Below are 12,918 nucleotides of genomic sequence, written 5' to 3'. Positions count from 1 at the left end.
CCTCAGCCTCCCAAATAGCTGGGATTACAGGTGTCCGCCACCACGCCTGGCTAATTTTTGTATTTTTAGTAGAGACGTGGGTTTGCCATGTTGGCCAGGCTGGTCTCAAACTCCTGACCTCAAGTGATGCACCTACCTCAGCCTCCCGAAGTGCTGGGATTACAGGCAGGAGCTACCACACCCGGCCCAGCATAACTCTTAAGTAGGAGTTAAGATTTATCAGCCTTAGAACAGAAGATAAAGTGGTCCTGATTGTCAGTAGAATTTGAAAATTGGGGCCAATGAAAGAAAGACTTTCTATCAGGTTTCCAGCATCTTACTTCTTTTACGAGTATCCATTTGAAAGTGATTTGTTTTTTCATAATTTTTTTGTATGTCTCATCCAATGCTGTAGTTATCAAAAGTCTCCCAATCTCTTTTAGTTGCTGTAGGAACTAAGCTAAACTTTTTTAATTACTTTGAGAAATATTCCCTTTTGCGTGCATTACCTAAGAATCACAGTAAGATGATGGGGACATTTTTTAGGGAAGGAGAAAGTGTTCATTTACTTGAAGGAATCATTTACATTTTTCTTTTCCCACACATAGCAACTTCTCATATAGGGGAATCCACTTGTTTCCTCCCAAGTGTTTTTCCTCCCTGCCTTCCCTCTCACTCTTCTTACTTTGTGCTTGTTCAAGCCTTGTGTTATTACTCTTAGTGGCATCTTTGAGGAATAAAAGATTTCAGTGCACAGGCAAGCTGATAATAGAATAACAGTAAAGAATTTGTTTCCATCTCAATCTTAGAGATTGGAAAAGCTCCCTTGTCTTGTCCAGGGATTTGGAGGGTCAGAGCAGGTGAGTGCCCCTGCCTTCCACTTACTGAGGCTTGTTTCCCAAGGGAGCACCATGCTGCATGAAGCACATGTGCGTGCTTCACAGCATTTGAACTGCAGAGTCCGTCATGCTGTGTTTCTGATTTTTATATAAAATCTGTTAGATAGCAGTCCAAGAATCAGGTAGAGACACTTTTTCTTTCTTTTTTTTTTTTTGAGACATAGTGTTGCTCTGTTGCCCAGGCTGGAGTGCAGTGGCAAGATCTCACCTCACTGCAACCTACATCTGCCAGGTTCAAGCAATTCTCATGCCTCAGCCTCCCAAGTATCTGAGATTACAGGTGCACGCCACCACCCCCAGCTATTTATTTTTATATTTTTAGTAGAGATGGGGTTTCACCATGTTTCCTATGCTGGTCTTGAACCCCTAGCCTCAAGAGATCCGCCAACCTTGGCCTCCCAGAGCTCTGGGATTATAGGCGTGAGTACCATGCCTGCCCAGTTTTTGATTTTTTTTTTTTTTTTTCTGAGACAAAGTTTCGCTCTTTTTGCCCAGGCTGGAGTACAATGGCGCAATCTCGGCTCACCGCAACCTCTGTCTCCCCGGTTCAAGCGATTCTTCTGCCTCAGCCTCCCGAGTACCTGGGATTACAGGCGTGTGCCACCACGCTTGGCAAATTTTGTATTTTTAGTAGATACAGGGTTTCTCCATGTTGGTCAGGCAGGTCCCAAACTCCTGACCTCAGGTGATCTGTACCCCTCAGCCTCCCAAAGTGCTAGGATTACAGGCATAAGCCACCGTGGCCAGCCCAGTTTTGCATTTTTAATTGGTGGTTTCAATGGTTGCGTTTTTGGGGTTTTTTTGGGTTTTTTTTGAGACAGAGTCTCACTCTTGTCACCCAAGCTGGAGTGCAGTGGTATGATCTCGGCTTACTGCAACCTCCACCTTCTGAGTTTGAGCAATTCTCCAGCCTCAGCCTCTTGAGTAGCTGAGACTACAGGCATGTGCCACCACACCTGGCTAATTCTCTGTTGCCCATGCTGGAGTGCTGTGGCATGATCTCAGCTCAGTGCAACCTCCGCCTCATAGGTTCAAGCAATTCTCCTGCCTCAGCCTCCTGAGTAGCTGGGATTACAGGCACATGCCAGCACACCCAGCTAATTTTTGTATTTTTAGGAGAGATGAGGTTTCACCATGTTGGTCAGGCTGATCTGGAACTTCTGACCTTGTGATCTGCCCCCCTCGGCCTCCTAAAGTGCTGGGATTACAGGCATGAGCCACCACGCCCCACCCAGTGGTTGTGTTTTTTAGCCTCTGTAGTAGTACCTCTGTGGCCTAAGTTTAGACTGCCATGATTGATTTCCAGCGTGTTTATAAATGAGGCATAGGAATTGTTTACCCTAGGGTTTGTTTACCCTAGGGTTTGAGCCCTAGCCTTTTCACTTAGAGGTATATGCCTTCAGTAAGTTGCTTTCTGTGCCATGTTCCCCGTCTCTAAAATAATACCTGCCTCAGAATTGATGAAATAGTACATTTTCTTTTCTTTTTTAAATTTTTTTTAATTTTATTTTTTATTTTTTGTTTTTTTGAGACGGAGTCTTGCTCTGTTACCCAGGCTGGAGTGCAGTAGCGTGATCTCGGCTTACTGCAAGCTCCACCTCCTGGGTTCATGCCATTCTCCTGCCTCAGTCTCCCGAGTAGCCAGGACTACAGGTGCCCGCCACCACGCCCGGCTAATATTTTGTATTTTTAGTAGAGACGGGGTTGCACCATGTTAGCCAGGATGGTCTTGATCTCCTGACCTTGTGATCCACCTGCCTCAGCCTCCCAAAGTGCTGGGATTACAGGCGTGAGCCACCATGCCCTGCACAAAATAATACATTTTCTAAGCTAGATATTTAGAATAAAGGCTGGTACATAGTAGGCTTAACTATTATCTTCATGATGAAAATACTTTAATGTAAATTGACCCAGAGAAAACAAAATATGACTAAATGTTTGACTAGAGAAAAGTATTTCTCCTGAGTGGGAGCCTTTATTGATTCCAAGAATAGTGGAAATGGCACTGGATTGAAGATTACGTTTTTAAAACCAACTATTTGATATATAGAATTCATAGACTTGTAATATTTTGTAAATGTCTATAAAATTATAAGCCAATTTAACTTATATAACTATTTAAGTTTAAATAAATAATTGACTATTTGCTAATAATCCCACAATTCATTTTCCACTGTACTGGGCACAGTGGTGAGTTAGGGTAAACTGTAACCCCTCAGGGCAACAAAAGTACCTTGTCTGAATTCACCTTGTAAATGATAGAGCCATGTGTCTGAATCCACAGCTTGTATTCTCTACCCTTGTGCTTTACTGCTCTTAGGAGGTGGAAGCAGTTAGCAGTTTCTTGAGTGCCAGCCTCGCTTTTCTCTTCACAGTTCCATCTTCTGTACCTCAATGTGTCCACATTTAGTGAGGCTCACAGTACCCTTTTCTTGATTCTTGGGGGCTGCCAAATGCACTGACGTGATATACTTGGACATCCAGCCCCTCACCCCATTAGGGCCCCTGAAACATCTCGAGGGGAGTCGGTAACTCTTGCAAGAAGCCTTAAGGTGGATGTAAGGCCACATGGCAACATTATCAGTGTCTGAGTCCTTGATTTTTTTGTGGCTTCTCATAGATAACAGAACTTAAAAATCATTTGGGGGCCAGGTGCAGTGGCTCAGGCCATCCCAGCACTTTGGGAGGCTGAGATGGGCAGATTGCCTGAGGCCAGGAATTTGAGACCAGCCTGGCCAACATGGTGAAACCCCATCTCTACTAAAAATACCAAAAAAAAAAAAAAATTAGCTGGTGTGGTGGTGGGTGCCTGTAATCCCAGCTACTCAGGAGGCTGAGGCAGAGGAATCGCTTGAATCTGGGAGGTGGTGGTTGCAGTGAGCTGAGATCGCGCCACTTCACTCCAACCTGGGCGACAGAGTGAGACTCCGTCTCAAAAAAAAAAAGAAAAATAATTTGGGGACATTTTATGAGTCTCTTTTGTTGCCCATAAATTGTGCTAAAAGCAAAGGTAAGTGTCTTACTACTTTTATATGCTTTAACCATTTGTAAAAGATGCAAATACACTTTCTTGGTGCAGCCTTGTCTACCTTTGACATTTTGAAGAAAAGAGAACAAATATCAGATTGTTTTCAACCCCTCATAAAAAGTTAGCCCGTCACACTTTCTTAGACTTAGTTGTGTTGATAGTTCTTAAGTACATTTACTCCTAGTATTTAGCATTATATTTATGTTCACCTAAATCTTGGCTGAGTCTTTTTGTTTTTAATAAATACATGCATGGAATTTAAAGTTGACTTTTAAAATAGAGATTAATGTTATGTGTCTTTCCTTTTAGCCTGCAGTCTGTGGACTTTGAAGCTGTGGCAATCACAGTGAAAGAGCTAGTTCGATACACACTCAGTATAAATCCAAATAACCATTCCTGGTTAATTATCCAGGCAGATATTTACTTTGGTAAGTGAGATGTTTAGTTGCTTTGTGTTTTGTTTTTATAGCACTTTCTGAAGTAAAAGTAAATATATGACCTATTTTATTACAATACTTGTTAAGTTTTCTTGAGATTTACTTTAGTAAATTCAAGCGGTAAAAGTATTTATACTTTTTTTTAGTGTGGAACCTTTGGTTCAGATGCTTTTAATTTTATGTGGACTACCTTTATTATCTTTTTTAAAAAAGTAGTGATTTTTTTTTTTTTTTTTTTTTTGAGATGGAGTCTCGCTCTATCGCCCAGGCTGGAGTGAAGTGGCATGATCTTGACTCACTGCAACCTCCGCCTCCCAGGTTCAAGCGATTCTCCTGCCTCAGCCTCGCAAGTAGCTGGGATTATAGGCACCCACCACCACACCTGGCTAATTTTTGTATTTTTAGTAGATATTGGCTTTTGCTATGTTGGCAAGGCTGGTCTTGAACTCCTTACCTCAGGTGATCCGCCCGCCTCGGTCTCCCAAAGTGTTAGGATTACAGGCGTGAGCCCCTGCGCCCGGCATGAATTTTTTTAATCTAATTGGTAAAACATCTTTAAGGAGAATGAGGTTTTCTTTTTAAAATGCTGTTTAGAGATTCTAAACTCTCTCCAGATACACTTGATCATTATTTTTATTCTTGGAGATAGATCCTAACTCTCCCCATTACCCCTGTGCTGGGTTGTATGTGATAAGGTTTTCCCACTTGATATGAAACTTTCAGTGCTTCTGTTACTCTACAGATCAAATAAAATTTCTGACTAGAATCATTTCAGAATCTGTGTTTTAGGAGTTGGTTTTTAATTAAGATTTTTTCCTATCGTATTTCCTAATGAGTTGAATTTTTTAAAGGGAAAGTTCAAGATATGAAGATAAAAGGGATAGTGGGCTGAACACCCATGTATCTACCACCCAGCTACTAATTAACAGTAATTAGCTCATGGCCAGTCTTGTTTCATGTGTGCCCTTTCCCGCATCATTCTTCTCTCCTCTGGATTATTTTGACGCAAATGCTGATTTTAATGCTCATTTCCACCCCAGTCCCCAAAAGAAGCTATCGGGTTCTTGATATCTATCAAATTCAAGATATCAGCTTGATAGCTGTCAGGTTCTTGATATACCGATTCTGAACTACTTCACAAAATTATAATTTGTTTCTAGTTTGGACATTTGGGAAGTAAAATCTCCAAATACTAAATTCTGTGCTAGGACATTTGGCAAGAAATATGAACTAACGTTTTATTTCTAGATCTGTGGTTTAATCTGCTTGTGTTAACTTACGAAGTTTCACCTGACTCTTCACAAAGGAAGCCCTGTTTTTCAACTGTTACCTCTAATGCTTTATGTCTGTTTTTCTGTTTCAGCAACGAATCAGTATTCAGCAGCTCTTCACTATTACCTCCAGGCAGGAGCTGTGTGTTCTGACTTCTTTAACAAGGCTGTGCCCCCTGATGTTTATACAGACCAGGTAAATTGTTTTCATGGGCTGGCTGGCTTCTTGCCTACCTGTATATGTTCTTCATGGGCCCCCTTTTGGCTGAACTTACCCATTTCCTTGTAATGTGATCGTAAGTCCCAGGTTCATGACTCTAGAACAGATTGCTCTCTGTATTTTCATTGTCCCTATTTCTAGCACTTATTGCTGTCTTGATTCCCCCAAAACACCTCAAATTCAACTTGTCCAAACTGATTTGTATCTTACTTTACCATAAAGTAATAAACTCCTAATACACTCCTAATAAATTCACGTGCCCTTTCAAAAACAAACAAAAAAAAACCTGCAAAATACCAAACAAACTTTTTTGTTTAACCATCTGAGTTGTTCAAGCCCAAACCCTGGCCATCATTTTTGACTTTTTTCTTTACTGATCCTCCTGCCACCATCCAGTTAGCTCTCAAATCATATGGATTCTATCTCCTAAATCCCTGGTTTTTTTTTTTTTCTTAATTTCTTTGGTATATATTTAAGATATACAGAATTATGTTTTAATATACACAGTGAAATGATTACTACAGTCAAACAAAAAACATATCTGTTGCCTTCCTTAGTTACCCGTTTTTTGTGATAAGAGCACCTAAAATCTACTCTTAGCAAATTTTTAGTATACAGTACAGTATAATGAATTCTAGTCTTCATACTGTATATCAGCTTGCTGGACTTACTGTAATAGCAAATTTGTGCCCTTTGAACTACTTCTTCCCATTTCCTCCCCATTCCTGCACCTGGTATCAAATTTTATACATTTTTTTTTTTTGATATGCGTTGCTATTTCCTCCGATGTAGGCTACCAGTATCATAACTTAAATGATATTTTAAAAATACTTATAATGGCTTTTGAAATAAGATTGAACATTTATTAGATTTTTAGTTTTTTTTTTTTTTTACAGCACTTTTAGGTTCACAGCAAAATTGAATAAAAGGTACAGAGTTCCCATACACCCCCTGTTCCTCCACACACAGCTTCACATTTGTGAAGTGGCACATTTGTTACAATCCATGTTAGCTGGTTTTTGAAAATAATGAGAATTTTGCTTTTGTAGGTAATAAAACGAATGATAAAATGTTGTTCTTTGCTGAATTGCCACACACAGGTTAGTTTATAATATTATGAAGTTGTTTTGTTTTTATGTATGTTAGAGTTTATAATAAAGCATTGAACTGGAAATTGTATTTTATTTTACATATCGAAATCACTTAGGGTATGTAAGAGTTTGGCATATTCTTTAATTTTTTTTAATAGTTTATACAGTGTCAACTAAAATGAAAGTATGAATTAAAAACATTGACCTTTAAACCTCCTAAATGGGAAGAAAGCATTTTTCAAGTTTTTAAAGATACTTTAGATTAGAAATGTGCATTAGTCATTAGGGAAATGCAAATCAGAACCATGAGATACCACTTCCTACCCACTGCGATGGCCGTAATCTAAAGACATTTAAAAACAAATGTTGGTGAGGATGTGGGGACACTGGCACCCTCATATGTTGCTGGTGGGAATATAAAATGTTGTAGCATCGAAATGGTGCAGCCTCAGGAAAACAGTTTCCCAGTTCCTCAAAAAGGTAAAAAGAATTATTATATGACCCAGCAGTTTCACTCCTAGGTATATACCCAAAAGAATTGAAAACGTATGTCCACAGAAAAAGTTGTACACAAGTGTTCACAGCAGGCTTATCCATAATAGCCAAAAAGTAGAAACAACCCTAATGTCTATCAAATGATGAATGACTAAACACAATGCAGCATATCCATGCAATGACATATTATTCAGCCATAGAAAGGAATGGTCAGTAATGTTGTGTGATACAGCATGGCTGAACCTTGAAAGATTATACTAAGTGAAAGAAGCTAGACACAAAAGGCTACATAGTCTATGATTCCATTCATATGAAATGTTCAGAGTATGGAGACAAAGTAAATTAGTGGTTATCAGAGGCTTGAGGTGAGAGGGAGTGGAGAGTGACTGCTAATTAATGGACTTTTTTGAGGGAAGTAATGAAAATGTTTTGAAATTACATAGTGGTGATGGTTGTACAACTTGGTGAATATACTAAAACCCACCAGATTGGGTACTTTAAGAAGGTAACTATTATGGTTTGTGAATTAAATCAATAAAAACTATTTTTTAAAGAGATGGACATTATGACCTGAGTGAAATGTTTTCTATGTTAAGCAGACTGGCAGCCTAAATTTTGCCAAAATGAGCATCTATACTTGCCAGCTGTGAAAGGTTTAATTGCACGCTCTGTATGTCCTTGAATGTCATGACACTTTTGCTTGGCAGTTTTCCACCCCCTTCAGTTTTCTGAACTGGCTTTTTGCCAGCTTCTCATTCAAACAGACCTCTAAAAATTTGTGGTTTAGGTCACTGATGAAGAAAATAGTGGTCAGACAGACACGTGTATAAAGGTTTTTGAACTTAAAATTGGATGGAATCCATAAATGAGCTGATTCAATGTGATCTATAAGGTTTCTTCAAGAATATATTCTTCATATAAATAATTCAAGATTACCCTGTAAAACCAAGCTTTCATTACATGAAACCATTTTCAAATCTTTGTTAATGTAGGTGGCCATTTTATGTCAGTTCCTCAGAGAAATTGACTACAAAACAGCGTTTAAATCTCTGCAAGAACAAAACAGGTATGAATAATTTTTTTTAACATAATGAGGTCAACATTTTTCTGCTTAAGAAGTAACCGAATTCTGTCTTTCAGTCATGATGCTATGGACTCCTACTACGACTACATATGGGATGTTACTATTTTGGAATACTTGACTTGTATCCTTTCATCAATGTGTGTGATGTTAGAATGATCCATTTCTATAAGTTAAAGGAATATTTAATATTGTATATTTTCCAAATCAAAACTGAAAATGAGTTGAGATTCTCTCATTATATTTAATACTGTCAGATTTATTTTTCTTAACTGATTATTTAGATCTTCATCATAAAAGAGGAGAAACAGATAAAAGACAAATTGCAGTAAGTTACCTTACGCCTTTCTTCAGTGGTATAGTTTCCAGAATATTAAACAATTGTTAAGATGTGAACCAACAAAAAATAGATTTTGTGTGCCTAGTTACTGCCAGAACTTTATTATCAGTGTTTACATCATAAAAGATCCTTTTTTGATGATTTTAGCTGTTCCATGTCATTATATGTTATTTTAAAATATTAGAGCATGTCATTTCTCAGTCCCAAACCTTCTAATGGCTTATCATCTCACACAAAGTTAAAAGTCTTACAATGGCTTATAAGGCTATATACAAGTTGACCTCTAGCCTATCCATCTGACTTTTCCTCCTTGCTAATTTCTGCTACACCAGTACCCCTCCTGTTTTTTGAACAAGCCAAGAACATTCACCACCTAAGAAGGGCCTTTGAAATTTTCTCTTCCAAGAACATCCAACTTCCCTCAGGTGTCTCCTCAGTCCTTTCCTGATCATCTTATAAAGTAACAATGTCTGCTTTCCTTTTCCCTCCAGTACTCTTATTCTCATTTCTTTTTACATTTTTCTCTGAAACAGTTGTCAACATCTAACATACTGTATGTTTACCTAATATCTATTTCCCCATGAGGATAAGGACTTGTTTTGTCATAGTTGTTACCTAGAATGGTGTCTGGCACATATTAGGTGCCCCAGAATCACTGATTAGATGAACTCTGTATCTAAATTTGATGTATGGGCCAAAACATTTTAAATTGTATGGCCATATTTACTTGTCTAACATTTACTGCAGCAGTATCACCACATATCTTTTCTTTGCTCTTTCACTTATATTTTTAAAAATGCTATTTATTAAGTGTCTTTTAAACTTTGTACTTGGACTAAAGTGTATGCCCATTGTTTAGAAGAAACAGAATAATAACAGCACTTAAAAAAAAAAGGAAAAAGAACATGAAGGCCAGTTCTACTTGATTGGAGGCTATTCATTCTCCCTTTTCTGATTTACCTGGGGCTGGAAGGCAATATTGAAAAATTTTCCTAGCTCCCTTTTGCTATATCCAAACCACTTCTACTTCTATCATTTTTTGAGACCCTTATCCTTCATACCTTACTTCCTTACTAGCTCATGTAAGCATCTGGTTGTTCCTCTACATGTGTCAAAAGACGTGATGAATTTACCTGTCACCCTGATGTCACCAAGGACTTTACAAGTCCTTGTCAGCCTCAGGTCTATGGAGTGTTATTTTTACTCTGTACCAGCCACTCACAATTATTCTACGTAAGATCTTATACTGCAACCCACTTTCTGCCCATAACCTATCCTTCTCTTACTTCCTGGCTCCTGAGCCCCTCACGATCAGTGAGATGTTCAGGTTTTTGACATTTTTTTCCCAGTCATTCCCTTCCATCTTCCCTTCTCTACTTATCTCAAGTACGACAAATACCATTCTGCACACTGAGAAATACTGATTCAGTTGGTCGGAAGTGGGACCCTGGAATCCCTTTTTTGTTTCCCGGGTAGTCTGATGATGAACCAGGTTTGGGAACCCCTGCTGATAGAGCTACTCTTGATCAATATTTTTAGCATCTTCACTTTATCCTTTACCTGACCTGGGAAAGCCCTAGCCCTGCATAAGTTCAGTAACTTATGTGTTTTATTTTCTTGGGCCACTGAGACTATTGGAAAAAGTTCTACAACTGGTGCCACTGCCAAACTGGTCTCCAGCCTTAGTTGGCCCGTCAGCTTTTTTACCTGCCACTAGTTTGGTGGTCCACATTCTCTTTGTGGACTCTAATTTTTAGACTTTCCTGTTTAAGCCCCTGTCCTCTCTCTACCTTTTCCATACTTCTTTACCTCCTCTATGCTTGGCATATACCAGTGAAGACTGGCCAGGCTCTGTCCTCATGGATGTTAGTCTTGGGAATGGTGACCTTGTGAGTGCTAGCTTCAAATTCCTATTTCATTTGCTGCGTCTTGCCTTTAAAATAATCTATAGCTGTACTCATTGTTAAGCCCACTATGCAGCCCGTAAGAGGTTATACTACTCTTTGATGAAGGCAAATTTTTATGTTTTGAATTCTCTCCCCTCAGTAACCTTTTAATGAGTTATATGATTTCCTATGTCGTCAGCCTCTCCATAGTCTATAAGATATTTCATCCTAATACAAGTTTTTGTTGTCTGTGCCTCCACCTCCGGCCCCCTTATCCCTCTGAGCCTAGCTTTTGAAGCTCTTCAAGCCAGCAGTTTGACTAATGCCATCACTGCTCTTACTTTTCTCTCAAGAGCCACCAAACACCAGATCCACTGGATACTTTCCAGTCCTTTTCCTGATTACATCTTCCTTCCTTCTTGAAACTCTTTATTCCTTTGGCTTCCCTGACATTTTTATTGGATTGCTTTTTCTATTTCTTCCTTTTCTTTGTTGTGGGTGTCTCCCTCTGCCTACTCCTTAAACTTGGTTTTCTCAAGAAGTTAGTCCTTGGGTTACTTTTCTGTAACCCTACATTCTCCCTAGGTAATTTAATCCACTCTCGGTTTTGATTAGTGTCCACATGGGGTGTATTACTTCTCTCAAATATCTGGCTCCGATTCCAATTTCTGTCTCACACTTCGGGTTTTTATAGCCAGTTATCTTTGGGATACCTGTGTGAAACAACTCTGGTTGTACTCTACTACCAACTTTTGCCACATGCATTCCTTCATGTTGAATGGCATCATCCAGCAATTTCTCCTATTCCCTAACTTCCCATACCTGATGATCATATCTGAATTATCATCTCTCTCTTCAAGCCACATATCAGAAGTCTTATTGTTTAAAGAAATTCTAGGCCAGGTGCAGTGGCTCACGCCTGTAATCCCACCACTTTGAGAGGCTGAGGTGGCAGATCACCTGAGGTCAGGAGTTTGAGAGCAGCCTGGCCAACGTGGTGAAACCCCGTCTCTACTAAAAAAATACAAAAATTAGCTGGGCCAGGTGGCGGGCATCTGTAATCCCAGCTACTTGGGAGGCTGAGGCAGGAGAATCCCTTGAACCTGGGAGGCAGAGGCTGCAGTGAGCTGAGATCACACCATTGCACTCCAACCTGGGTGACAAGAGTGAAACTCCGTCTCAAAAAAAAAAATTTTTTTTTAAGAAAAATCTATAGATTTTAAGGTCCTAAACACTCCATAGCAAAAAAAATTGTGTGTATATTTAGTTGGTTGAGGCACTTCTTTCTAATCGTGAAAAGTTGAGCCACTGTATGCCACTATAGTGCTGAGCCACTAGTTATTTTTGCACATTAACAAGTGAAGCCCTAGTTTAACTCTAAAAATTACTATGTAGAACTTACTTATACTTTCAAATAAATTTACATGAATTTACTTAATATATTAAAATGCCACTTAAGTAATTCCATAAACTATGGCTCAGCAGTCCATCTTTCCTTGAGAGTGGCCCTGGTTAATCTTTTTTTTTTTTTTTTTTTTTTTTTGAGACTGTCTCTCGCTCTGTGCCCAGGCTGGAGTGCAGTGGCGCAATCTCGGCTCACTGCAAGCTCTGCCTCCCAGGTTCACGCCATTCTCCTGCCTCAGCCTCCCGAGTAGCTGGGACTACAGGTGCCCGCCACCATGCCTGGCTAATTTTTTGTATTTTTAGTGGAGACGGGGTTTCACCGTCTTAGCCAGGATGGTCTCGATCTCCTGACCTCATGATCCACCCGCCTTGGCCTCCCAAGGTGCTGGGATTACAGGCGTGAGTCACCGCACCCGGCCTGGTTAATCTTTATGTTAATTTTTTTCCAAGACTCTTGGGTTTTACAATTAGAGGTTCAGTTAATCATTAAACTTTATCATTGTTAGCATGTAGATAGCTTTATATTACTTGTACCAACAAAACTTAATTTTTGACACATCTCTAATAACATCACTTTTCTGTTTTGGAAGATCAAAGCCATCGGCCAGACAGAGTTGAATGCAAGCAATCCAGAAGAAGTGTTACAGCTGGCAGCGCAGAGAAGGAAAAAAAAGTTTCTCCAAGCAATGGCAAAACTTTACTTTTAAGCAGTTAAATTTTTTTAACTTTTATTTTTTAAACAATGAGCTAAAAATAAACAGTATTAAAAGGTTAAGTTTATATAATA

General features: G+C 39.2%; 1 protein-coding gene across 3 annotated transcripts in view; it reads left to right on the top strand.

Moving 5' to 3' along the window:
- LOC105497228 (integrator complex subunit 8) overlaps positions 1-12,918 on the top strand; it is a 57,299-nt gene extending 44,381 nt beyond the window's left edge. For 2 of the 3 annotated variants that reach the window (XM_071067985.1, XM_071067986.1), the window contains 7 exons: positions 4,216-4,334; positions 5,707-5,810; positions 6,884-6,934; positions 8,413-8,486; positions 8,561-8,625; positions 8,786-8,829; positions 12,722-12,918. In XM_071067985.1, coding sequence (XP_070924086.1) covers positions 4,216-4,334; positions 5,707-5,810; positions 6,884-6,934; positions 8,413-8,486; positions 8,561-8,625; positions 8,786-8,829; positions 12,722-12,838 — 574 coding nt within the window. In that variant the 3' untranslated portion in view covers positions 12,839-12,918. Of the gene's footprint in view, positions 1-4,215; positions 4,335-5,706; positions 5,811-6,730; positions 6,767-6,883; positions 6,935-8,412; positions 8,487-8,560; positions 8,626-8,785; positions 8,830-12,721 lie in introns of those variants that run through there. The other variant, XM_071067987.1, reaches the window with a different exon arrangement.

The sequence above is a fragment of the Macaca nemestrina genome, chromosome 8, assembly GCF_043159975.1.
Source record: "Macaca nemestrina isolate mMacNem1 chromosome 8, mMacNem.hap1, whole genome shotgun sequence".
NCBI classification, from domain to species: Eukaryota; Metazoa; Chordata; class Mammalia; order Primates; family Cercopithecidae; genus Macaca; species Macaca nemestrina.
This window is presented reverse-complemented; position numbering and strand designations above follow the sequence as displayed.